The sequence below is a fragment of the Prinia subflava genome, chromosome 21 (assembly GCF_021018805.1).
Source record: "Prinia subflava isolate CZ2003 ecotype Zambia chromosome 21, Cam_Psub_1.2, whole genome shotgun sequence".
In the NCBI taxonomy this organism is placed as follows: Eukaryota; Metazoa; Chordata; class Aves; order Passeriformes; family Cisticolidae; genus Prinia; species Prinia subflava.
In genome coordinates this window covers 7369924-7397495 of record NC_086267.1, presented here as the reverse complement: position 1 = coordinate 7397495, position 27572 = coordinate 7369924, and the positions used below count along the sequence as shown (strand labels likewise).

The following is a 27572-nucleotide window of genomic DNA, read 5'->3' as shown; positions in this document are numbered from 1 at the left end:
TGCGCCGCCTTGCGGTGCCGGGCCCAGCGGCACCGCCCTCCGAACCGAGCCCAGCGCCGCGGCGCGGGGGCGCGGGAAGGCGGCCCCCGCCAGCTGCAGCCAATCAGACCCCGCGATTCAGATCACGTGTGCGCCCTCGGAGCCTATCGGGAGCCGCGGCCGCAGCACCGCCCGCCGCGCTGTGCCCGTGCGCGCCCCCGAGCCGTGAGGGGAGCCGGGGGCTGGCGGCGGGCACAAAGCGCGGCCGCCGCGTCGTGTGCGGGCCGACGGCACTGGGGCTAAAAACAGCTGCGACACAGCGTCATGTGTGGATAGACGGCATTCGGGCTAAAAACAGCTGGGATGCAGCGTCATGTGTGCGGCTGCTGGGCGGCCCCGGCCCCAGGGCCCGGGGCAGGTGCACTCCCGCTGGGAAACGCGGTGTTTGAGGTAGCGAATTCCCCAGATCCCGACTCAGTGTGATTCAGTGGGATTTGGATCCTAAACCAGGCCTAAGGACAATAGTTCAGAGGGGAGGAATTAGTAATCCTTCCTCCCTCCCTTCAAAACATTTCTTGAGCAGCCCGAGTCATTTTTTAGACCACATAATGTATTTTTAGGCAAAATATTATATTTAGTCAATGATGCTGTGTCATTTACCTTTTTAACAGAATAACTCTCATACTTAAAATAATTTCATGCATAGTCCCATGGTAAAATTTTATTTTTGTGGCAATAATTGAGCTTTAAGTCCTCCTTATCATTATACCTCCTTAATTTGGTAATTTCTGCTGTTAGAAACTGGTTCATGTTTAAGCACTTTAAAGAAAATCATGTTACATGAAATGCCTTAATTACATATATTTCGTAAACCATCACAGACAAATTGAATTTAAGATGTTGAGAACATTCAGGACATGGGATTTCTAGTTTCAGAACAAGGTTTATTTCTGTTCACAGCCTCCTGGCTATTAGCTATGTTAATCTCTGCCGTGTCCCTTCTGTTCCCCTTAAGGTTCACATTTTTGGCAGAAAGAGTTATTTACTTTGTTTGGTGAAAAGTGACACCATTTCCCCTTGCCAGTCTCATCTGCACTTGTGGCAACAAATGCAGAAGCCCAACAATACAAGGCTGAACAGGAGGCTTAGGGAAATATTGCCACAGAAACAACAAATAAAAAATAGGTGGCTTTCCTATGTCCTAGAAAATACCATTATTTGAACTTTGAATTCTTCCTATTGATGGGACAGATGATTTGATGGTGGTTTTAGGGGGGTGTAACTGTGCTAACTTCTCCCTAGATCTATGGAGAATTAGGTCAGCTATTCTCTGAAGAGGGCAAGAACACCTCAAAAAAACTCAAACCAGTTTCAAAATCTCCTGCAAACTGGTCCCGGATACTGGGTGCATGCTGTAACCCCCCCGGCAATAGACACTGAGATTATTTTACTCAGCAGAGTTTGTGTCGTGTCTCCTAGGAACAGCAGTTCCTGCCTCAGCCCAATGCCCAAGTTTGGCTCCCGCGCGTTCATTCCGCCCCTGGTCACAGCGTCTTGAAAAATCTGCTAGAGACAGCCAGAGAATGCCAAGTTACACGATGGAAAAGAGCAAGGTAATGAACGCAGCAGTTCCTTGCATTTATTGGTGCAGAGGAAATCGGTCACTCCGGTCTGTGAGACACACCCCCGAGGCAGGGAGCTGTGAATGCGGGGCAGAGGGCAGCTGCGGGCGCAGGCAGGAGGACACAGGGACAGCTCCTGGGGGCTGCTGGAGGAAAGCTCTGACTGACAGCAGCGCTGCATCCTGCTATTAACAGCACCAGCTGTCCTTGCTGCCAGCAGGGAAGAGCTGACAGAGATGTAAATTGGGCCATTACATAAGTATAAATTGTGATACAATAGAATCAATTGTCCTGAATTGTATTGCTACAGCATCAGCGCTTGCCCCAGGCATTGCTCTGGTCTCTGGTGCAGAGCTGGAGGACAAGGAGAGAGCAGTGATACACAATAAATTCCAAGGAAAGCTGGCTTTGTAACGGGGTAGGAGTTAGCCATTGCTGGGTAAACCATTCCCAGCTCAGAGACATTTGCATTATGCACACATGGACGTGTCAAACGTTAACCCTTCCACTGACACTTGCTGTGATCTCTGATATAAAGTCTCTGTATTGCAGAGAGGTTACAGTTGGATTGGAAAAGGGAAATCACCAAAACTGCAGGTAGCATTTAATTAACTAAACCAAGAATTGTCACACAACTGATATACTTTTGTGGGAGACTGATTTTTAATCCAGCTTCAGCTTTGCTTTTCAGTCACACAGATGTCCACTATCCACTGAAAGACAGGGGTTTGATTCACTTTTGTGGCCAGACACAATAGAATGGCACTTCAGCAGCTTGTATTAAAATACATTTCATTATTCTGCTCACGAATGCAGAATTTGGGAGAACACTTGTCTGAGCTCACACCTTTGAAATACTTGATACTTGTTGCACAGATAAAACTGTTCTGGCCACTTATGTCAAGCCTTTGTGTCTTGTGCAATATCTGCATTGACATGTTTTCAAATGATAGATGTATGCCATAATTAGATGAAACATTTCAGTAATGCACTTTGCTATTTATATTCCTCAGGTCAGAGCCTGATACAATGGCAGGATAAATATAAATTCAGATTCTGAAGGGCATTGTGTTGATTAAAACATCCCCCACCAAACAAATATTTCTATTTCCTCCTGGCAAAACCCAAAATGATAGAATTTTCATATTATAATGATTTTATAGTCTTTCAATAGACACAATATATGATACTGACTTGCAGAAAAAACCCCCATAATAAAGCCATAGTTTAATCATCCTCCAGTAAAAACACATATTCACTACTCAATAGTTGTCCTTCATCAAAAAAAGTATAAACTCTGGTATGTTCCTAGAGATTTCATGCAATAGTCCTCAATAATGAAGGGACAGTTGAACATCTTTCTTTATATAGAAAGAAATCAGCTCTTCACTGAAGAAGGAAACAGCTCGGCACAACCTTTAACACGTCAGAATCTGTGCTAGGCTTGGGTGCTTGGCTGGCAGCCTGCAGGTAAAAGCAGAGCAGGCTTTGATCTGTGATTTACTGAAGAGGAAAGAAGAGGGGGATTTGAATTTGTGGAAGCACTGAAGGTTATAACTATAAAACCAGTCAACAAACAAGCTTCTCTTTTGCAGCAATCAATGCAGACAGAAGTTTTGGAATCTTCTCCCACCCTTACAGAAAAGAAATACACATTCATGCTGTAAGAGGAAGCACCACTAAAAATTCCACAAATGAACAGATAAACCAGCCCACAACGGTACCTTCACATTTTATAATTTAGAGTTATTTGCATGCCTAAAAGGTCAATGCTGGATTCTATACAACCTCACCAAAATTCCCCCAGAGCTGTCACCAGCTGTCACAGAGCTATGAATAGGTGCTCAGTGGCACCTGCTTGGGAACATTCCCGAGTTTAAAATATTACTGATATCTGTGTGCACAGATATTTTCCACATAATTTACTAAGTTATCTCCGGATCCTAAATCACTATCAGAAAACCTGAACACCCAGTCATTTGTAAATTTTATATTTGCACTGACACATTTACAAGGAAGACCAAGGAAACATTCTGTGCGAGTGTGTATCATTTATTGTAGTTCAAGAGAGTCAGGAATTGAACAGAAGACATGGCAAAAAAAAAACCAAATAAAAGAAAAACAACCTTTTTTTTCCAACTTAATTTTAAAACACTGTGGTTTCAAATCCTTTTTAAAAAGGAAATTCAAGTATCATATGCAGGGGGCAGTAATATAAAAATGTTTGTGAGTATATTTTTCTGTTTTTTTTAAAAACGTAATTCTACATTTCCTGCACCCTTTCTGCTTTGGTAAGGCCAAGCCATGGATACAAATTGGTACGCAACATAAAAAATGACCCCTGCCCCAAACTGCAGCCTCCAAGGATAAAAGTATCTGCTCTCTGCGGACAAGCTCCAATGGCTCAGAACTGTCAGTTAGCATAGATCTGCAGCATTGAAAGAATGTATCTTGTTTTTTTTAAAGTCACTGAAATCCTGGTATTCCCAAGCATCTCATTCATGGCAGCTGTTTTAACATATTTCTATCTCAAGGCTTTTCACAAGTACCAGAGCATCTTGATCAACATAAAGGAAAGGGACATCTCAAGGAAAGGAAATTAAAATTCATATGTGAAGTCTTTGCTTTTTTGAAATTATCCTTGAAATTATCCTAACACCAATTAAAAACCAAATAGGCAAATATGTGTAATATAAAAATACGATCCCAAGATGAACACTTTGTTGCAGGCACAGTTATCGCACAAAATATGTTCTTTTAAGGGCAGGGGAATGATTCTGATTTTCAGAGGGTTTGTATTTTTTTTTTGCATTACAAAAGAAAAAGACAGCAGTGCAGGTTTGATGGGTGGAACAGAAAGGAAGGGAAAGAGAAGAAAGTTACTTTAGCAGCAAAATGTCCAAGGTTCTAACCACAATCAAATTAACGGATATCTGGCGGTAAAAAACAAGGTTGAAGGGATGCTGCCCTGATCCATTCGTCTTTGCTAAAATAATTCAGCTGTAAAAACTCCAAAATGTGACATATTGAAGGACAGTTTTGTAACATAAGTAACTTCCTAGCTTGTCCTCCATGTTATTGACCATCGTTATCACTTAAATATATGTACAAGAGTTAAGCTGCTTTTCTCCTTGTCCACATGCTCCTGGTCACTACTGCAAGTCAGTGCTGTGGGCGTGCCAATCCCCGCCACAGCTCCCAAGTGTATCTGCTCCACTCCTGCCAGAGCAGCCCACGCCCTGCTCTGCCCATTGATGGTGGCGTGCACTGCAAGGGAATTCTAATGGTCATTCTGCTTGTCTCTCATCCAGGCTTGGATTTGCTCTTTAAGTTCTGGCACTAGTGAGGTAAAAAAAAATAACAGAAAAAAGAATGATTAAATTACTTGGTAACAGTACTATAAGAAAGTTCCTCATGGTCAATAGGCATTTCTCATTTATATACCATAATGTTTTTCAGCCCAGTAGTTATGAAAGCAAGAGTGGGGGGGGTTCTCCCCAGAAAAAGGAAAAGCAGAGGGTTTTCTGTGGAAGTTGAAAAGAAAGAACTGTTGCCTCTGCTGAGCCTCAGCACTGTCCTGTGAAAGCACAGGGCTGCCCACAAGCTGCTGCCCCCAGCCCACGTCCCACGGTACCTGGTTCCAGCATATTCTCCGTCAGCGTCTGACGGTTGAAGGGATCAGTGGAGGAGTTGAGCAGGTGCCTCAGGATGATCGACCTGTCCATGATGGTTCCCGAGGGCAGCCTCACGGGGTCGGTCATCAGAGTGTCCATCAGTGGATCTGAGGGCACAGGGGTCTGCTCGTTAAACGGAGCAAACTGCCACAACTGAACTACAGCAAGATGCAAGGCTTCATAACAAAATACAGGTTCTATTAACATATGTTAACACATGGAGTCAGTGTAACAAACGAAATCCCTCTCTGCTAGGTAGGCAGGGTTTAGAAGGCTCCACTTGCCTCTGAATTCATCTGGAGCATCGCTGTAATCAATCTCTGCACGGGCGTTCTTGGCAACAATTTCCTCCACTTTCTCTGCCAGCAGTTTGAATTTCTCTATTGCTATGGTAGACTTGATTCCAGCCTTCCTCATCTTGGAGATAACCTCCTCAAACAGCTCTTTACTGTAGGACCTCTACAGGCAAAGCATAAAAAGACAACTTTGCTGAGTCGTAGTATCCTTACATGCCATAAAAATAGTAAAGAGATTTAATGCATTTTTAAAACGGCAGAAGGAAGGATCAATGAAACCTCAACCTTACATCAAAGCAGATAGTATGTAGGTAGCATTCATCTAGCATCAAAATGTCACATTAGGGTAGAGTTAGGATTTTTTTAACCATTCATCACCACTGTAGAACTGGTAAGGGAAAAAAAAAAAGGCAACATCACCTAAAGAAAATGAGCAAGACACTTAGAGAGGCTGACTATAATTATTAGAACTGTTCTTGGACAAAACATCTGTCTTGCCATTCTCTTGTCTGTATTCTTGTTCTCACAAGTCCTGGCTGAAAATACAGCATAAAATCATTTTTCATTTAATTTTTTAAAGTTTCTCTGATAATATGCAAAGCAGGGAAAGGAGTGATTCTTTCTCCTAATCCAAACAAGAACTAACAAAAACTCAGCCCACAATGTTGCAAAAATAGTAAGACAACTCAGAGAGTGAATGCTGGAAGTTGGCCACCCAGTGCAGTAGGAATATCCAGAGAGACCAAATGCAACTGAAGCAAGCATTCTTTCATGTGAAAAAAGAAAGTTAGGGAAGGACTTCTGTAGCTGTCTGTGTTCTACAGAGACACCATTTTCTTTCAAGTTCACAATGTCATGTTTTGACATAAACCTTTCAATAACAAAGTGTTATTTACTTTAGTGTGCAAGGTTGAATTATAAGACAACAAAACACACTGAGTCTCACAGATTCCCATTTCCCTGGGGATTCTTCAAGTGTTCAACAGCCCCACGTCTCCCATGTGCACCGCAGTGCCCCGGGCAGTGCCGTTGGGCACGCAGGGCTCTCTGCGCCCTCCCAAACCCCTCTCGGCTCAGAGCAAACAGAACCATGGCAGCGTGCCCAGGGCTCTATAAATATTTGCAGATTCCCTCTCCTGCCTGCTGGGATTTGCAAATGGGACATCTCTCAAAATGCTTTACAGAAATCCCACCATGATCAAGCAACTTTTTGTTTGTTTTTTCTCCCAGTACCAGTAGCTATTAACCAACTGCAGATTTCCTTGGTGTTTCTTTCCTGTTCACTGACAGTTTCCAAGAGACTGGTCACTCCCCCCACTCCTTTTTGATGAAGGGCCACTTTGTTAATTAAGCTTTTTTTCCAGTTCTCACACCCACAGGCTTCTTTCTTTGAATCCCTATGTCAGTCTGTGCATTTGCTGTGACTGGCATGGATGAATGATGAATAACATTCTCACTTTCATATATACTGAACAGCATAAAAATATTCATTATACACATGCAAATACATAAGGTCTGTTTCAGATGTGTTACTGGTATTATCTGCAATTATCAGAACTAAAATAACTACAGAAAAAAGATCTTGAGCTACCACAATACTGCTGCTTCACTAAACATGCAAACAGCTTCATATGCTGTAAACCAGCTTCCACTAGAATCTCACGTAGCTGCTGTGAACATTTCTTCCCCTTTATACTTTGAAAAGTTTGTTACTATAAGACATGGGCATGGACAGATGTGACTCAGTAGTTTGACAACATTACAGGAACACAGAGCTGAGAAATGGCTTATCTTGCTCCCAATATTACCATGAGGAGTTCAAAGGTGTCGTTATTGTCTCATACATGCTGTGCTTTGTCAGTTTATTACACAGCCATTTAATAAAGTGGTTTCAGAGGGAATACAATTTATAAACTGTTATTCTAGAGAATGAACTTTGATTTGTTGAAGGAGGCTCTTGGTCCCAGCTCTGCCTGTTTCAATGAGGAAGGGAGAAGGAGTCAAAACTGCCTCAGTTCTCCCGCTTGCAAAGGCACAAAGTATTTCTGCTGATTTACAATGAGGCTGTAGGCAATAAGCACATCATGCTCAGGAAATTTCCTATGGTGTGGAGTGCTGTGGATATTTGTGTATGTGTACAGGTTTGCAAAGCACTGGGAACACCCATCTACAAAGAGCAGACAGAATATGAACAGAGATGATCTGCTGAAAGAAAACAAACTTTTTCTTTCAGCAGGGATGTAAGACAAACTGGCTGGCAGCACACAAGCAAGATGAAACGCTTTCAGAATGTTCTTCAAAGTCCTGTTTGTCCACAGGGCTTTTGCCCTTCTCCTTCAACCTTCTGGAGCTCACCTGATCATCAGCAATTGCTTTAGCAAAGCGAGCACAATCCAACTGCAGATAAATGTCAGTCAGTTGGTCCAGCAGCTTCTTTGGTTCAAATCCATATTTCTCAGGGTTTTCAACTTTCAAGTCACGGCACTTGGGGCCACACAGTTGCTGTAAGTTAAAGTTCAACATAGCAGCCAGCCGTGGTCCAAGTTCCTACGAAGGCAAAGTCAAACACAGATCACAGTGTGAAGGCAACGATAAAGAATATTATTGCTAGAGCTGCACACAGCAAGATCAGGAATTATTAACTAATAAAATTTTCATTTGGTAGGCTTGCAGGGAAGTGTCTGTTCGTTATGCATGTTTGCCATTAAAAAATGTCATGCAAGCAGTTTCTGTCTGGAAGAATCAAACCATCTCAGTGACTCAGGTAATGCTCTCAACATCAAATAACATCAACAGCAATTAGATTTTAATGAGCTGGAGAAAGGGGAGGAGAATGGAAACGAAGTGCTACCAAACATTTCCAGGTTATTATCCAGAGATGTTAGAGAAGCTCAGAACTTAAATCTGAGCAGGACTTACAGGTCTGAGAAAAGGCTTTTGGACCTGCTTGGTAAGGATATGGAACATATCAACAGTTTCTGTTGCCAGGGCAAGATATGAACGGGACACGCGCTCATCCTGAGCCAGCTGCGACTGCCGGGCCTGCTGCTGATCCTGCAAAACAAACACAGCCTGCTTCAAGTCCATGGCATTTCCTACACTGACATTCATCAAAACTTACAGCCACAGTGCTAAGGGCAGCTAGACAAAAGGAAGACAGTAATTCAAATACAGATGTGGGACATCTTTTAATCTAAAGTACAGCTGCTCACTCGTATTACCTAGTACTAATGTCTGCATCAATTTTACAGAATTCTGCAACACTAAAGAATGAATACAAACAGCATAACAAGCCCCTGTGGTTATTGAGTTTGTTTACATCCTCTAACTGCTCCTCACAGCTGCAGAACTGGGTTATGCTTCCTTTCCATCCAAATGCCAAGATTTCAAAACCAGCTTGGGATCTGAGAGTCAAATGAAGTTCTCTCTAATTCTCTCTAATTTATGCACCATCATAAATAATAAACACTCCCCAGTGAAACAATCTGTAGATGATGCACCAGCTCATTTTGTAACTACAGTAATGGCTTTACCTTGCTGGTAGGCAGAGACAGGAAGAAAGGCTTCAGAAGAGCAAACCAGAATACATTTAACAAACAAGATCTTTATAGCTTTTCCTTTTGTACTTTTTCTTTTTTTAAATCAATAACCTTAAAATAGAAATACCTGACATTGGTGGGTCAACACACACAATTACTGTTTAATCAGGCCAAGCTCTGAGGTACAGGACTATAATTGTCTGCATCGAATCTACCAAGGACCAATGCATTAACAGAATAAAAGCTTCTATTCCTTGAAGTCAATTCAACTGGCGAGCATCTTCCCAAACCTCCTTCAGGAAGGTTAAAGTCTCGGTTTCTCCACTTAGAATTAAGTGCACAGTAATTTGAAACTTTATACTATTTCTATTTCACTCTCTTTGCCAGCCATAACTAGGCAGAACGATGGTTTTTTGCAGAATGTCATCCAGAGTGACCGTGGCCATACTGGCAGCAAGAAAAAGCATCAAGAACTGCTTCTCATAAACAGCTCTTTGGTGCTGCCCCTTATAAAAAAGTTTTTTTAATGGTCTTGTATTGAAGAATTAAAAAAAAGTAAAGGGCACTTTGAAAAACAGCTCTGTTCACCCTGGGCAGCAGGTCCCATTGCTCTTTATTCTTCATCTCCTCTTGCACTTCATGGATACGTTTTAGGGACTCCAGACTCTCATCCAGCAAGAAAGTTGTGTCATTTATCAGCATGTTGATGTAGCGAACAAACTGCTTCCCAGAGCTGAAAACATCGAAACACAGGTATCATGGCAGAGCAGGTGGGTGTGCAGGGCAGACTGCAACCCCAGCAACACTCCTGCACTGCACATTGCCAACAATGCTCCCATTCCCCAAGCCAAGCTGACTGTGGTGTCCAGAGCTCAGTTTAGAACACTCCAGCTCTACTGGAAGGGGTTGCCATGTACGATACCACGGAAAGCAGCATCACCCAGTCCCAATGGCAGTGACCTCCTCAGGCCCCTGCCTGAGCAGCCTGCACGACAGGAAGCTGCCTCAGACCACCTCTTACTCACTTGAACTCTTCCATAAATGTACCATGGTGAGCTATATTCTGCCAGAGGCTTTTGAAAATGGTGCTGATGTGGTAGCGGATTGTAAACTTGTCATAGAACTCGCTGGTGGCTCCGGTATGTTCTACATCTGGAAAAGAGAACAGATCCCAAAACTTTCCCACCAGGATTCACTGGCAACACACTTCTCCCTACTGCCTCCAGTGTGATAAGCTTCAAGCACCCAGAGAAACTGAGCCTTTGGCCTTAGAATACTGCACTCAGTGAGCTACAGACAAAGCACTTACCTGTGTAAAACTTCATCAAGGAGGGGACTAACAATTTAGTGGAGAGAGGGTGATTCTCAATCATTTCAAAGAACTTCTGCGTCCGGGGCTGCACAGCTGGATTTGTCATGAACATCACTTCCACCAGCTTGGCTACTAAGTAAGGATTTCGGATGTAGTTCTGGTTGCACAGCATCACAACAAGGAACATCACTATGTCCTGAGTACAGGGCTCATACAGCACCTGAGGAGCATATCTGGAAACAGGAAAACCAGATGAAAAACCCCAACCCTAATGTTCTACTTCTAAGCTATGGCTTTTAAAAAACATTATTCTAGTGATGATTTAACATATCACAAGGTCAAAAGGTCTCACTGCAAACCATGAAGAAAATTCCTGGGGAGAGAACCAAAAAACTTTTAACTTTCTTCCAAGAAAAATCTAGGTTAGAAGGGACTGTGGAGGCATCTATGCATTACAGCTGCAGCAATGCTGCCATGCCCTAACCTCACGGCTGCTGTTAACAACCAGAACATTAACTGCAGACAGAAAATTACTTTTGCACCCTCAGTTTATGCATGTGCCACCTGCTAAAGGGACAAGTGGTAGTACAAGTTTCCTTCAAATATAACTTCACTTACTGTACAATAAAAAATAAAAATTCAGCAACGTCTTCCACGTAAAACTCTGGCAATGATGCAAATACTTTTGGAACCTCAGGAGTTAAAGGCAATTTTATGCTGTAAAACAGAAGAGACAAAAAACAGGACAGTAAACCAGCAGGGTTAAGCAGAAAGTGTCATGTGCTCATTCATGGAATTCTTCCATGGGAACCCTTTATAAGAATCCGAAACTGACTTTTTAGAACCCCATGTCAGTACTTCAAGGGTACCAAACATACCTGAGGGAGCCCCCAAACCCAAGTGAACATTAAACCCTGAATAACAGACATTCCATGCAAGGAAGTGTCACCAACCACAGAACAATGCAGACATGGTAAGTAAAAATAATTCTAGAACTGCTAAGTTCAGTGAGCAATCTAACATGATCTGAAATATCTTTGATACAACTTACACAGATAAGTCTGACACTCACTTGGGGTAGGCAGGGTCAAGGATGCGAAGCATCAGCTGAATCACCATGCCATAGAAATTCAGGCATCTCCTGAGGAAGTTTTCATCCAGCAAACCAGCATCTGCACAAGCCTTGCACCTCACCAGTTTCTGCAGAACATGCACACAAAAACTAATCCAGGGCAAGACAGCATAAAGGAATGCGAAGCCTCTTCAAGATAATCAATATATCTGTGAATCACGACAATTATACAGTGGTCTCCTTTTACATTACACTCTTATTTCAAAAAAATAGGGCACATAAGCCCCAACTTAGCAAGTGAAATACAATTTAGAGTTGCAGGGACAGATGTGCCTTTCACAAGCTTTATGGGAACAATGAAAGAAGTAACAAATGTATCAAACTGGGAAAATGTGTGATTAAAGCCATTTTGATGCTACAGAAAATTTGTGCCTATTTCTATGAGGAAGATCTAAGAAGAACAGGCTTAAAAAACAGAGCACCCCAGCTTACTCATCATTGCAGGAATTCTGTGTGAGATCAGTGACTTGAGAGTTCCTCTTGGGCATTGACTGTGCACACACAGCTACTCCTGAACAAAGCACAGTGTCTTGGCTTGTCTCTCTCCAATTCAAAACCACAGGATTTTCTTATTGGTGTTACTTTGAATCTTAAATTCACCACTGATGTTATATCCTGTCGTGACCACCATCCAGGGCAGCACTCCCAGGGGTCAGAGGTTCAAACCCACCATTTTCAAGCAGCGTAAGAGAGAAGTTGTACTTAAATATTAGGACACAAAGTCAACACACACAGACCACAGACGTGTTTAGCTGAGACCTGAATCACTTACAAACCTTAAGCTGTGTCTTGCACCGTTTCAGCATCTCTCGATGCCTGGTGGCCAGAGGAGAATCCTTCCACTGACTTTCATTGTTCTTCAAATCTTCAACAGTCCTGAAAACCAGATGCAGGAACTTGTTATCATGACAGAGGGGAAATGTGCTGCCAGCACAAGGCATTTCACTGACTTACCTGCTAAAAACCAAGTGGGGAAAATGCTGATCATTTTCAAAGAAATTACCCATCATCATAAAAAGAGAAATAAGTTACTTTTGTAAATGCAGTCTGAACATCAGCACAGCCAGAACTCAGAGGCACCACATACACTAGCTCCAACACCATGACTGTCAGACACTCCAAAGGGATGAAACACAAGGGCTCTGTCCTGCTTGACAAACTAATTTTCTCCACTTTACTTAAAAAAATAATAATTGCCTTTTTCCACACTGAAGTCCATGGTCACTCTACAGGATGGTTAAAAGGATGCCATGAAAATTAAACCCTAACACAAGGGAAGGATGGCTCAGTTAGTGAGACAGAGGGGTCATTCATCTTGTAGTATCAAAAAGGAAACTGGAAGACAAAATTAGCTGAGGAAGAAAAAGGTGGCCAGCAGAAAGTCTTGTTAGAAACAAGAAAGTTGCAGGTCTATATCCTGAGTATCTTCCCCCTTTCTACTATTGCAAATGATTTCTTTGAGTTTTGTTCTACACTTCTCGTGCTCCACTCCCAAGAAAACTCAGGTTTGTAGAGTAGTTCAGGACATGAACAGTCCACAGTCTCCCTGTCAGTGTAAGGGCCAGAAGGGCAAGGGGGTTGATATTCCTCCCCTTCCTTACCCATCTTGTTCTGCTGCCCCACAGAAAAGAGAACTTAAACGTATACTACACACACCATTTGCATTAAAAAAATTCTACATATTCACATATCTTAATCCTTTTCAGGAAGTGCAGCTGATTAGAAGAAAACTCATACACTGAGCTGCATGAATACAGTCTCTTTTCATCCCTTCTCTAAACACAAATTCTCTTCCACATCAATCTCTGCCTACAGCAGACAAATATCCAGTGTAATTTCTTTACTAACAAGATCTAAAGACGTTTCCAATGTTGCAAGCAACTAAGCAATTCATGGAAAATGCTGAAGCCTAAGCTCCCATTCCTGTCAGTAAAGCCAAGAGCTCTTCACTCTGCACTGTTGGATGGGGACTGCTGCATCAGCAACTCCTGTGAAACAATTCTAAATAAGGAAAAAGCAGCAATTCCTTTTTCAAGCCAACATATGGCTTTTTTACAAGTAATCCACGGGCTGTTTATAGGAAAATAGTTTTTCCTTTAACATGTACTGACTCTTCCCGCTCTGCTCTCCGCTGCTTCCCAGGTTCTTGGCCTGCATATGCTTTAAAAATGAAATCATTTCAAATGCAGTCCAAAAATCTTGTAGTGAACTCACAGCATTACTGCCAAGGAACGTTTACCAAAATGCAGTGAGTGCAATTATAAACAATGGAAAATACTGATGATACAAAAATCTGTTCTAATTTTAACACAGTATTCTTCAAGGTTTAGCAACTGTAAAAGTCTATTTGAGTTTATGCCAAGAGAAATGGAAAACAGGAGTGTCTTCATGTTAATACCATAATGTATTTATCATTTTTAAAATGTAAACCATATGCTGAATTACATGTAGAGAGCAGTATTAGGAGTTCACTGCTGAAGGCTTCTTTCCTCTGTCCTGAGAATATGACAAATTCTCCTGTCTCAGAAACAGAGGGGAAAAAGGTAAATATCTTCTGGGATATTCCAAGCAGCTCAGGCACAACTCCCAGTGGTTTTTTTCTGACCCTGTCAGGTCACCTGCACAGTGACCCAATTATCAGACAGGGAGCCTGACACACACTCCTCCAGCTCTGCCAGCTCTGAGGCACTGATGCCCACACCCCGCCAGCCACACCACAGATGAGTTACAATGAACCCTGTTGAGCAGTGTCATGAATCCTAGAATGTTCTGAAGAGAGTTATCCTTTAAACAGAATCGTCTTGTCACCAACTTGAGCTGCCTCATGTAACCAATACCCTCCCTCTCAGTATTATCTGAATTCCTGCATCCCTCCACGCACCCAAAAACCCCCAAGGGCCAAAAGCAGCAGAGCAGCAGAAGGCTGAGGCGGTCTGTACTCAGCAGCAGTCCCACCCACACTGTCCCTGTCATCTCATTTATCAGACTCCTGCCCTGTGAGGGCACAGGGGCTGCCAGGAGCCTCAGGTCCCCACAGAAGCCAACCTGTTGAGCTCCCTGATGGCCCGCAGTCTCCGGATGTAGCGACGGCAGCTGGGCAGGATGGACAGGTGATGGGCGTGCAGCGTGAGGAAGAAACATTCCGTTGGGAATTTCGGCTCAGAAAATGGAGACGGGTCCCTGTCTGAGGAACAAAAAACAGGAGAGGCAAATAAATTAAAAAATGAACTACCTTATCTAGGGTGAGACCTCGAATTCAACTTTCTTTAAAACAAGGAAAAGCTGACAGCATCAAGAAAAGGGATTTAGGAAAAGGGAATTCTTTGCTGGAATTGAGTACTTCCATGTACCTCCATATCAGAAGGCACAGTAATGCATAACATATCTCAGTAAGAGTACTAACAAAGCTCTGCAATCCAGGCTGCAACCTCCTCCATTGTTGCTTTCACTCTTGTCTCATCTGTGGGAAGCTCGATTCGACACCTGGGATGGAATATGTACATGGGATCAACCGTTTCCAGCTTTATCTTCGTACTCAGTTGCTGTAGTACCCAGAGGAAGTTGAGCATGAAGCCATCAGTGGACACCAAACGATCGTCTGTCTGTGGGGTGAGAAAGAACGGGCTGAGGACATGAGCTGACCAGCACAGGGGGATGCACAACGCCAAAACCCCATCCCTGTGGTTTCACTGGAGCCAGGCCACTCCACATCTGCACTGCTCCTTCCACAGACACCACACAGAGCCCAGCACTTGACCAGCTGGGAAGGCAGGGTGGTAAACACAGGCAATTGGAATGGTGCCCTCAGAAATGGGGCAGGGCAAGTACAAAGCTTTGACATGTAATACAGAAGCCCTGTTAATGAAATGACATCTCAGTTCTAAAAGAGGAAATAAACTCTTAAAATAGGTAAAACAGAATAAATTCAGAAATGGAAAAAGTTTTGAAACAAAGACAGGGCTTCTTGCCTGTGGTAGCAGGCACTCAAAATTCTTTTGTCCTCCATTCCAGACCACCAGTGCATGAGCCATCTAGTGCTACTTGTGGCTGGATGAATCACAGGAAGAGCATTTCCCTTTATTTACCTGCATTTGGGCCTTCTTCATGTTGGCGTTGATCACAGCTGCCATGTAGCCGAGGGCCGCCTCCCGCGTGTCCCCGTTCAGCAGGATGCTGTGCAGGATCTTGAACAGCTCTTGCTGCAATTGCAAACAAACACCTCTCAGCACCACAGTCCTGCTTTCTGCATGTTCTACAAAATCCACAAAACTCAGTAAAACTTCTGTTATAGTCTTATTGCCACCTTTATATGCATATGTTAGTTACGACATTAGTTAAACCAAGATGCAAATACAAGAGTAGTGCAACACACTACTAACACAGTATGTATTTACTCATCCTTTAACATGCCCTGTAACTCATGACTAACTGATCTGATATTTTCTGAATTGGCTTACAGCCTTACAGAAATATTCATAGAATTCTAATTTTTCTCCCCAATCCATTTCAGCCATATCCTGAAAGGTTTGTGATTTAGGACGGAAGCTAATTTTTTTAGGTTATATTCTTCATCTATGTCAAGACCAAAAAGCCCACATATAATGCTTTCTTTTTAAGGAATGAGAATACTTACCCTTGCTAATTCCAGGTAATGTTGCAAAGACTGGCTAACAACCCGGGTGTTCTCAAGAGTAATGGCAGGCCCTGAGAAGTACTTTTCAACTACTTTGTTCTGAAAGTAAGATGAATATTGGCAAATGTATCGAAATGTTCTGGGGAAGCAAAAAACCCCTCCCAACAAAAGAACCCCACCATGCTATTGCCAACATCCTTCTGTGACACTTACATCATCTTCAGCGAAGACAGACAGACTGAAGAAGGCTCCAAGGTAGGAAAGTCTTTGCAGTTCTCTTCCTGCACCTGTGCTTAAAGATTTAGGCAACCACAAGGGCAAAGAGACAACCTAAAAATAGGAGAAACAGCAAGTTCTTCAAAGCTGCCATGTCAGCCACCCTGCTTTGTCACCTTCCAGAGTCTGCCACACACCCTCAAACCTCCAACACTCCCTCATGCTGATGGCAAAATGGAAACATCTCCTCGGTATTCCAGCAACACCAGCAACTGTCCCAGTTTTAATAAATTCTCAGGGCAAAGGAATCCCTTTACCAGCTTAATTTAAACTATTGTTTTGCATGAGAGGCTCCAGTAGCTCTTGCTTAGAGTTCTGGAGAACATTATCAACAGGGATTGTACAACACCAGCAAAAGAAATGACACGGTTCTTTTAACTTTAGAAAACTCAACCTGGAGACACTCACCAAACTGCACATGGGGTGTGTTTTCCCAAACTTGATTTCACAAAGTTCACATAGGGCCTATAAAGAAATCCCAGTAAAAATTATTTTTTGAGTAATTCTTAATTAACCTGTGTGCAACAAATAAGCTTACTATGACAAACTGCTGAAAGAGCAGAACCCTTCCCCATTGATCAGTGGAAAAACTTCACAATCACAGTGAAGATGTCCAAAGAGAACTAAAGCACACCCTGCTCTCATTTTAACTTTCACATCTGCTGCAAGTTGTCTCAAAAAAGCTAACATGCCTCACAGGATAACAAATTATTGCACTTATTTCAAGAATTAGCTGTGCAAATTGTTGTTTGCTCAGAACATGACAATGCCTGTGCTGGACTCCTGACCTGCCCCATCCAAACCAGTAACAACAGTAAAAAGAGCAATTGTTTAATCCATACACCAAGGCCTTTGTCTTCTGAATCAGAGTGCAAAAACGTCAGATGAACACAGAACCCAGGAACAAAGAATCCTATCCAAGATCTCCAGCTCACTTTCAACTGCAGCGCAGAAAGCAGCAAGCAGCTGTAACAGAACTCTGGAAACACAGAGACACTGCTGCCTGTCCCCCTGTCCTGTGTAACGTGTTCTCAGTTATACTACAGTGAGTAACTACTATTCCACCCTTTTGTTGCACACTGCGCCAACTGGAGAGAAGGAAAACACAGACTCATTTTCAAGTAGTCCTTCTTTGCAGGACAGCCAAATTTGTAGCAGTTCACAGATTGAGAGGATAACAAAAGAGCAGGAACACACAAAACCAGAAAAATTAATGTTTTTTGCCAAGTACGGGAGTTACTTAGGCAGTTTGATTTGAAGCACCCCAGTGCAGCTGATTTCCTTAAGTACAAATTAAACCTGAGATGCAACAGCCTTTTTTGGCATCATACACTGAAGATCCTAGAAGGATCTGAAGGCATTGACAATGCTCAGTTTACCAAGAATTGGTAATTTGGTGGCCAAAGACACTTTGCAAAAGACTGGTTTGTTTTGTCAATAAATGCAGTAGGAGGGAAGCAGACCTAGGACTAAAGTATGTATTTTGAAAAAACTAAAAATAACTCCCTTAGCTTTTCAGCCCGGGAATATTAAGATATTTTTCTCAGTAGGTAGACTCCAAATCAAATAATTTGTGGTTTAATGCAACCTATTTGAGTTTCCTCAGTTTCCTCACATTAAAAAGTTGAGTCTAAACACACAGTGGTATGGATATGGGGTGTTATTCCCCAGACTTAAATTGAGAGGAGTTTATTGGGATTTTATAACCATCCCCAGTATTATAGTTATGCATAATGACATCCATACATTTGATTAATTTCATATAAAGCAATACACACAAACATTTGAGTAGCCCACTATACAAGCAGTCTTCATTAAGCTTAAGACATTGCTGGCCTCCAACTCTACTGAATTTTTAATGTTCTTTACACATCTCATGTCCCATTCATTAATCTTCCAACAGAAGTTTAATAGCCATCCTAACCAAAAAGAATCCCCAAAATGTTGAAGTGTTATCTTGCTTAGAATCTGCATTTTATCAGTGAACATAAAGGAACTGCTTCCAGGAATGGACAGTCCTTACCATAAGAGGATATTTAAAATTGTCACTATCGAGGGAGCACTCTTTGGAAGCCACAGCCAGGCCTTGTAAGATGGGAATAAAGATCTGTAAAAACACAAGTAAATTACTTCACTCAAGAACAGGAGGCAATCAAATTATTCTATTGCCATACAAAGCATGAAATGCCTGTTCATTCTTCAAACAGTGCAACTTGCACAAAAAAACCCCTAAGATTTATTTTTAATTTGTATCAGTTAAGCCTGAAGGCTTTAGAGAGTATTCAAAGCTAAAACCCAACTTGTCTGCTGTAGTCTGAGCAATGGGTGTTGCTCCACTGAGTTCCCTGCATGCACTCTGCAAGCAAGAGCTCTGTGTGTTGTAGACACAAACAAAGCACGGGTTCTGTACAAGTGTCCAACAACCTCTTGCCCAAATGGGGAATAATTTATTTGTCTGTACACTTGGGGCAACAATACAGCTCTGATTTTGCATGATGTGTAAGTTGGTAAAGATAATAAGCAGCAGTTAAGGGTTGTTAGGAAAGAGGAAGTGACTTGACAGGATCTTATTAATCAGAAGTAATTATACCCATTTAGTAAGTCCCAATGGCACAGTTCTCACAACTACACCCTCACAAAATAAACCCATAGTAATTTTGCAACAACAACAACAGGAGTCCCAACGAATTTTAAAGTATATTGTGTTGCTTCTGTGAAGAGATTTAAAAAAAAATTTATTAAATCATATTCCAGAAAAGCACTATACAGGTGGCCACGTGCTTCAGCTCCAGGAATGCTTCTCCAGAGCAGGACCTCTAACCCTTCTACAACTGACTTTTGTCAGTCTAAAATGTACTTTCAACTACATGAACCTCTACTAAAAGGAGTCCAGACAGAAACATAAATTATTAACAGTTACTTGCACTACACATAAAAACTATCTAATGTCATTCTTTGCAAAACTGGAAGGGTCAAATGCCATTTCAAAGGCCCCTTTAGAGCCAAATCACACCATACTGTGGGAGTGCTAATTAGAGACAATTACAACCTTACTGGTCTGCTTTACAGTATGCAGGCTAGAAGTTTGCTGGTTTTGTATCTTAATTATTTATCATCTCAGTGAGCTGCTCTGACACACAGAACAGACCATCTCATGTTCCTCAGACATTTCCTCTGTAAGCATGAAGGATTACTGGACTAGGATGTGTAAAATGCTCTTAGCACCTTAGATACAAATTATTAAAGATGCAAAGAAGGGTAAAGATTGCAAGATGGAAAACATCATAAATCTGAGCAAGATTACAGAAGATTGCTGTCTTAACATGTACATTTTTAGGAATTTTGTGCAAAAGGATGAAAACCAGGATCAATCTTGCAATATGCCTGCACATTCAAGTATTCCACTCCTACGTTAGTGTTGGCTGCTTTATAGCAAATGCACTTTTAATACTTAGAAATAGCAAATACTGAAAGTCGGCCTTTTCACAAAATGCTAAATGAGTTAAAAAAAGAACAAAACCAAACTCCAACTGCTTTAACGGGCTGCTAGTCCTAGAGGCAATGGGTAGAGGACTACGAGACACTGACTAAACATCTGGAAATCCCCTCTCTTGGACACTGCAAATTATAAAAGCATGTGCTACAGCTATTTTTTACCTATGCCTTACCTGTTTGAACACCTCTTCATCCTGGTAAGTTGTTCTCACCAATTCTTGAATGAAGCCAAATGGGAGATTCCTACACAGCATATATGGTACCAGCAAAGACTGCTGCTGCAATGACCTTAATTTGTATAAAAAAACCAAAGAAAATACAATCTACTGATTATCTGCAAATACAAATATTTGCAAAAACATCAGAGCAGTCACAGACAAGCACACTATCAATGTCTGGATACACCTATTCCTCTCAGAGGTAACTAATCTTGTCTGCTCAACTTACTCAGGGGAAGGTTATTCTCAAACAGATGCCAACACTTCAATTAACGAGGCTGGAAGAAATCAACAGCTTCTCTGTAGTTACTGGTTGCTTCTTCTACCCCCTCTAATTAAAAAAACCCTTTGTTAAGCCCAACTGGTGAAGGAACAACATTTTTTACGTATGTTTTTCCAGATTAAAGAAGAACATGACATTAATCTTTTCTGAATTAATGCAGTCATCACTTCAACTGCTTCCTAGCATTCTGAAAGGAGTGCCTCTTCTCTTCTCAGTTCCTGATGCCCATTTGAACTGCTCACATCACCCTGGCTGATTTCACCCAAATGCAGTTCGAAAGCACTCAAACTGCTCCCCACCAACTCATCACTTGTACAGCAACAAACTGTTCCTCTGGCACACAATTCCCCTGCTCCAACAACTGCTCTTAGTTTTCTTATCTAATCCTCGGAAGAAAAGAAGGATCCTGGGCAGTCTAAGGCTCCTGACTAACATCAGCTGGATTTACCTTGGTTGTGTTAAGGATCCCTGTAGCACCAAAGCAGCGTGTGAAATGCACTGGGATCGGATGTTGCTCAGTAACTGGCTAACTGTTGGCTGGCTACACATCTGATAAAAACAACTTTATTTTAATACAAATCAGACATTAAATACAGAACACACAGGAAAGACGATAAACTTATTTGTGCAGTATAAATGTAATATACACGCTAAGATTAGAACTACTCCAGTTATAACCTTCCAGATAATATATAAATAGTGTTGGTTGGTTGTTTTTTCCCCAGAAGCAAAAGGCTGGAGTAGAATACAGAACACTGACAGGGAGCTGGTCTCACAAAAATGTTTTACACAGAATAAACTTGAATGAAATGTAGTAGATTGAAAGGGGAAGAGCTTCTAAGAGTGCTTATTTAAGAGAAATAAAATATACGCATCACTCAAATTTGATGAATTAACAAGAGTCGAAGGGCCCCAATAAATTCAACAAATCCATTTCTGAAACAAAGCCATTAAGAATGATCATTCCCACCAACTTTCCCCACTAATGAGTCAGAGGAGTGTCTGTGACAGCACTGACACAACCTCACTCATCTGAAACATACCTTTGGTGCTTTCCTCTCCTCTATTCCAACCCTGTCAAAACACTCAATGAGGTAGTTCAGCATCTCTGTCTCCTTACAGCTTTCAATGGTGAAGTGGTCACTGCAGGAATCGGAAACACTCGAGCTGCCAGAGCCTCCCACACTTTAAAACACACAAAAAGCAGAAACAAAGCATTCGGTGGAGTTCTTCACTTGTGCACAAACGACTCATGAACACTCCTCTGTCAGTGCTCTCTGAACACTCCATCCCACCACACACACGGCTCAGTGACTCAGGTCAGTTCTGCGATAATTCAGGTCCTTTCTGTGATCTATGGAGAGCTCTCCACGTAACAGCTTGTCCAGCCCTGGAAGTTCAGAGCTGTAAATGCCTTACTAAATAAGTGAAAGACAGCCACAAGGGGCAAACTCTGATGGGAATCACTAGATCCTGGTCTCACAACGCAGCAAAGAAAACAAACAGCCTTTGAGTGGTACCTGACACTCAGGACACCACAACCCCTCAGAATGGCAGAAATGTCAAAATTCTGTTAACACCACCAAACCACAGGAGGCAGGAGCCTCCCACTGAGAGACCTGGGCTGACAGACAGGCTGACACAACCACTTTGGGTGCTCTAAAGGAGAAGAACCAGTAAAACAGAGGCAATACAACCAAGCTGCTGCTGCTTTTGACACTCCCTGATTCAAGATAATTTAATTTCAACTCCATTAATTTCAGTTCAGTAAAATACATCATTTCATTAAGTAGCACAGCTGCAGTGGGGAAAAGAAAACACTGATATTATAAACACAAAAACTAAACCCACAAAACCAAAACCATCCTTGAGATGAGAGAAACTGAACACAAAAGTGAGAACAGAACCATAACTCTGAATCTCAGACTTATCTCAACAAAATTCTTCTCTACATAACAGCTTGACAAAGCTAATTAAAAGCAACAGCCTCATTTTGTAGAAGAGTCTAAAAACATTATATATTCACTTTATGTAAATGAAATCCAAAAACCAGCAATTATTTGGATGGTCTGCTGCAATTCTCAAAGAAAAGTCTGTGTACAGTCAAGATAGATTTGAATGAATACCAATTCATAAGCTCCAGATTTTAAACTGGAAAATGAGACTACTGGTTTCCTTAAATGCAGTTTTTTAAAAACGTATTTAAAACTACAAACTGGAAGTGGAATTTTCTTTAAACTGTAAAATAATTTACATTTCTATAATTGAGCCATACAAATCTATTGTGCAAACTTTACAGTCCAACCAATAAATCCAGCAAGGGTTATTGCTGTTCACATGCTGAGCTACCAGATGCTTAAGAAACACAACATTCCAATAGCAACAATCTCTGTTTGCAGAGATGCTTTCAGTTATTCAATTAAAAATAATCCATGTAAAATTCAGCTCTACTGAAACATGCTCAGTAACCACAAAATCATGCACATGGGGTTTTTTTAATGGTATCTTTTTTAAACCTCTTGGCTTCTCATATCCAGCTTAAGAAATAAGAACATAAATGCATATGAAAACCTACTAGATCTCCAGTCATTCTGCTCAAGATTTCACTGCAGCAATAACTCCAGCTACTCTGACACAAAGCTCATACGTCCTTCACACACACTGAATGCCTTGGTGTTTTCAGCAAGCCACTGTGTTCATATCCTAACAACTTACTGCTGTCTGCAAATGCCAGGACACAATAAACACACTAAAACCCCAGAAGTACAGCAGAAATCCTACCCAAAGCTTGGCAGCTCAATCCAACATTTGGATTGAATCACCAACAGGATAAAAACTAAACAAAACACTGAGGGAAATAATTCTTAATTCTACATACACAAAGCCCCCCTACAGCTGTGTTATCAAGTTCACACTCCTGCAATCAGACCAGATTAGAAAAGAGGAGGTGGTACTCGGAAGGTGCATGTTAACCCTTGTCCTCATTTTCCAGTTCTTCACAGGAAAACATGGACATGATGTACCAGGGATTTCAAATTACAGCCGCGGGCAAATACAATTCCTTCTACTCACACAGCCCAAGAGAAGCTCCACTCAAGCATCATCTCAGAACCACACTCATTAGCCTACAGGACGGAATGGTGAACGTTTCCCTTAGTCACGTCTCCAAAGCAGAGCTGACTAACTGCACTCATTGCACATCCTTTACACACCAACCTAACGAGCCAGCCAAGTCACGTCCTCGGCTTCACTTGTTCTCCAAATTACTTTGAAGATCACTTGACACTACACAGGCTGTTAGTTCCTGAACAACCAAACATGCAGGTTACGTTCTCTTTCTCCAATACCTGGACCCAAACTGGACACAAGAAAAATCATCATCTTCATTTTCTTCATCACTACTGTCCTCAGACACATCAGAAACAGCAAGAAGGAGGAGGGAGAAAGGGTTGTCGTATAAACTACCACAACAAAAATGGAAAAGGCCATCAGATTCTTTAAGCCAGAAGAAAAGATAAATGGTAGCTTTTCTTTTTAGGTCTGTCAAAAATCATCTTCTCTAAACATGCAGACAAGGGTAACTCCATGTTAGTAAAACCAAGACCATACTAACATGCTCTGTTACACTCCTACAAGTTACTCAAGTATCATAAACACCACACATTTACAACCCAAAAATCGAAAAAGAATTTTTGAGACCAAAGAAAAATTATGGCTGAAGTGGAATGTTTATACATGACTGAATAATTAGTATTACAATTCTAAGCTAATGACTTTAAAGCCGTGGTCTCAAAACCTTGTGTCTTTGTTTCTCCCTCCTGCAGGAAAAGCAGTGGTACTTAGCCTGGCATTCTGAAATATGCTGATCTGTAATTTAAATCTGTGCACCAGGGAATCAAACACAGCCCAGTTCAGCAAGTAACAGCATTCAACAAATTAACTAAGGCCCTGCTAAGAAAACTGATTTTGGAGCAGTTTTATGTGGTTTACCATCAGGCAGCAGCAACTGAACAGAAAGCTTACAGTTCAATGGATCTATGAAGAGGAAGAAACTAAAACCATATTGCTCCTTTAAAGTAATTACATCACACCGCCGATGCACACAAGCAGGTCAGAGACACCTGGTTAGCCAGTCACGGTATTAGCACAAACCCAACCAGAAATCAGCTCGGGGTGAGTAGGGTGAGCTCAGCACAAGCGTAAGTTGTCCCCCAGCGCGGGCCGGTGGCACAGCCTGCAGGGCACACCCCGAACGCGCTCGGCGCCGGTGCAGTACCTCGGAGGGATCCTGCTCGCGAGGGAGGGACGCCTGCGGACGGCGCCGGGCGAGGCGGCGATCACCGGCGGGGCCGCGGCTGCGGGGCCGTGCCGGGGCGCGGGGGCAGCCCCGGCGGGAGGGCCCGCGGCGCCGGCAGCGGCCCCGGAGCCGCCGGGAGGCGCCGCGGGGTAGGGGCGGTACCGCGGGGAGGAGGGCGGCGCCCACCAGGGGCTGCCGCAGACGGGGGGCACCGAACCGGCCGGGGGGGCAAGAGATGGGCCGGTCACGGGTACACAGCTCGTGAAATTGCAAGGAGGAGATGGACTAGTCCCATAGAGACTAAACCAGTTACAGGGGAAAAAGAAAACAAAAAGAGCAACAATTTAGGATATGCAGAAAAAGGGTGAAAAAGATAAAATGAGCAAGAAAAGTTCTTGCCCTTCTGATGACTCTTCAGCAATATTTTTGCAGCTCACACACATTATTCTTTTCTACTGTTGTTGAACGAAACTATGTCACAATCTACACACTTTTAAAAATCATGGCCTTCGTGATGCAATTTAGGGATACTTCTCAGCAGAAAAGAGTTACGTGGCTTGAATCTATCAAATACATTCCTAGCCATGGCAGTGTAATCAGAAATGGTGAAATGGAGGGACACTCACATGAAAAAGAGTGAAAGACTTTAAAGACTTTATTGTTCTTGGGACACTTCTATGCCCTTTTCTCTCTTCTAGTCTACCAATGAGTATTCAAGTGAAATCAGCATTCAGTTACAATCAGAAGTCACCTGGATAACGAGCTGGAACCAAAGGAGCCCACATTACAGAACATGGGGCTGCTTCCAGGGTTGGAGCCCATATTTAAGATCAGGCTTCTGTCAGGAGAGCGGGCAGCTGCAGCAATGGGCTGGGAGGTGGCTGTCAGGCTGGCAAAGGGGTTCTCGTCCCTCGCCTGGGTGGACATCATCAGCACTTCCATCAAAATCTGCCCGATCAAGTCCTTAAAATCTGAAAATACTGTTAAGAAGAAGAGAATCAATATCCTCACCTCTGTCACCTTCTTACACAGGACTCAGGTGTAAACATTAGCAGAGAAAAAAAGGACAGAAACAGATTTCCGTGAACTGAGTGCTGGTTTTAGCAAAAACAGCCCACTGACACATCTGTAATTATCACTGTCCGTATTAACCTAACTTCTGGAATTACAGCTACACAAAAAATACAGGAAAACACAGAAGATCACAGATGACCTAATGTTCCTATAATTAGTTATTAAAGTTGTCTTGTGTGTTGCACTCATATTTTCCCACCCTGCTGTTGAGCTGGGCAAGTTGTGTCAAAGAAAGGAAAACAAAACATGCACATAACCCACACAAATAAAATAACACAGCTAATGTAGAATATATAGTCTGTTACATAAAATAATCAGGAATTTTTGGGTTATCAAATTAAGTGCTAGATGTCTACTATGATGTAAGACAATTCTTTAATTCACTAAAACGTTTCTTAAAAAATAAACTGAAGCAGCAACGTGTTCTGGATCAGCACATTCATTTGAGGACAAAAACACAATCAACAAGAGGTGAGCAACTGATTAAAACAGGAGCTGTGAGCCATCAGTCCCACCTTCCTGCTCCAAGATTCCATTTCCTGCTACATCTGCTGACAGCAGATGTTAAAATTGAGCAAAGACCACAAGTGGTGTCTCTGGTATTGCAGCAAGGGGATCAAAAGGTAAAAATAAAGAGTGAGGAACACGCCACTCAAGAGAAACAGCCTTGCCAGTGCGTCCTGCTCAGTACTCACCTTCCTTTGGGTTCTGCTTGAACTGGGCAGAGAGTGAATTCAGGAAAATAACATCTCTGTCCCGGTCCTTCCAAGAGACTCTGAAGATCTTACAGACCAGCTGTAGAGCTTGCTCCTCTGACACTTCCGACCCTGACAGAGGTTCCTGGGAGGAACAAAACAATTAACACCTGATTTGCACTTCTATTAGTCAATGTATACGACACAAATAAGGTGCAACAATCTTCAAAGTTGCCTAAAAAATGTTTCTCCAGGTCTACTGTGTATTAAAAAATTGATGTGGGCATTAATAGTTCACTTTTTTGGAACATATAGAACAAATTATTTTCTTCAGTTTCCAAATATCTTTTGTAAACCAATTTGAGGCATCAAAATGCAGCTTTGATATTGGAAGTTTTGACCTTTCTTCCCCCTTCACACAAACTCTAATGAGAAAATGCAGTGCAGAAATGTTTGCAGATGACACCTGCGGGACGGTTCAGGTGAGTTCCCCCTCCCGGAGGCACAGAGTGCTCAGTGCAGGGAGGTCACCGTGCTCCCCGGGCTCACCTTGTCGGTCAGACTGCGCTTCTCCCTGCGGTCGCTCTCATCAACCTCCATGTTCTCAATGCCCGAGTCCACATCCACCTGCGACATACTGCAGAAACAGGAAAAAAACATCAACTTGGAGAAAGGGCAGACAGTCCTCTCTAAGATACTGACTGTGTCCCCTTAAGCAGATGCAGTAGGGAAAGCAATGCACAAACAGCAGTTAAAATCACTGCTTGATAAATGTTTCTCATATTACATTTGAGTTCTAAATTTCTACAGCAGGCAATACAAACTACACAGCTATCACATCCCACAACCTTTTTCTTTTAAACAGAGTAGCTGAATTATCCCCACCAGACATGCTCATCTCTTAATGTCTAAGATAATGTTTTGTCTTTTACCACTTTAGGCCAGGAATTCCCACTAAAACCCAGCTAGGAGAAGCATTACAGTGGCCTGAACATGATTTTTAACATTAACCCTGCTGCATTAACACAGCTGGGAGGGAGGAAGGGC

The 27572-nt window shown here is 42.3% G+C and overlaps 1 protein-coding gene across 2 annotated transcripts in view; it reads right to left on the bottom strand.

The window, feature by feature from the left end:
- Nucleotides 1-4393: 4393 nt before the first annotated feature.
- UBE4B (ubiquitination factor E4B) overlaps nt 4394-27572 on the bottom strand; it is a 31080-nt gene continuing 7901 nt past the window's right edge. The window contains exons 4-29 of one of the 2 annotated variants that reach the window (XM_063417040.1): nt 27075-27162; nt 26526-26670; nt 25508-25736; nt 24736-25056; nt 23807-23920; nt 21503-21644; nt 20908-21008; nt 20132-20246; nt 18487-18570; nt 16872-16928; nt 16401-16517; nt 16188-16286; nt 15640-15753; nt 14958-15156; nt 14600-14738; nt 12331-12430; nt 11495-11622; nt 11041-11139; nt 10420-10655; nt 10136-10262; nt 9699-9843; nt 8491-8625; nt 7927-8118; nt 5560-5734; nt 5236-5382; nt 4394-4940 (exon numbers count right to left, since the gene is read on the bottom strand). In XM_063417040.1, the coding sequence (XP_063273110.1) occupies nt 4882-4940; nt 5236-5382; nt 5560-5734; nt 7927-8118; nt 8491-8625; nt 9699-9843; nt 10136-10262; nt 10420-10655; nt 11041-11139; nt 11495-11622; nt 12331-12430; nt 14600-14738; nt 14958-15156; nt 15640-15753; nt 16188-16286; nt 16401-16517; nt 16872-16928; nt 18487-18570; nt 20132-20246; nt 20908-21008; nt 21503-21644; nt 23807-23920; nt 24736-25056; nt 25508-25736; nt 26526-26670; nt 27075-27162 (3607 nt within the window). In that variant the 3' untranslated portion in view covers nt 4394-4881. The remainder of the gene's footprint in view (nt 4941-5235; nt 5383-5559; nt 5735-7926; nt 8119-8490; nt 8626-9698; nt 9844-10135; nt 10263-10419; nt 10656-11040; nt 11140-11494; nt 11623-12330; nt 12431-14599; nt 14739-14957; nt 15157-15639; nt 15754-16187; nt 16287-16400; nt 16518-16871; nt 16929-18486; nt 18571-20131; nt 20247-20907; nt 21009-21502; nt 21645-23806; nt 23921-24735; nt 25057-25507; nt 25737-26525; nt 26671-27074; nt 27163-27572) is intronic. The other variant, XM_063417039.1, reaches the window with a different exon arrangement.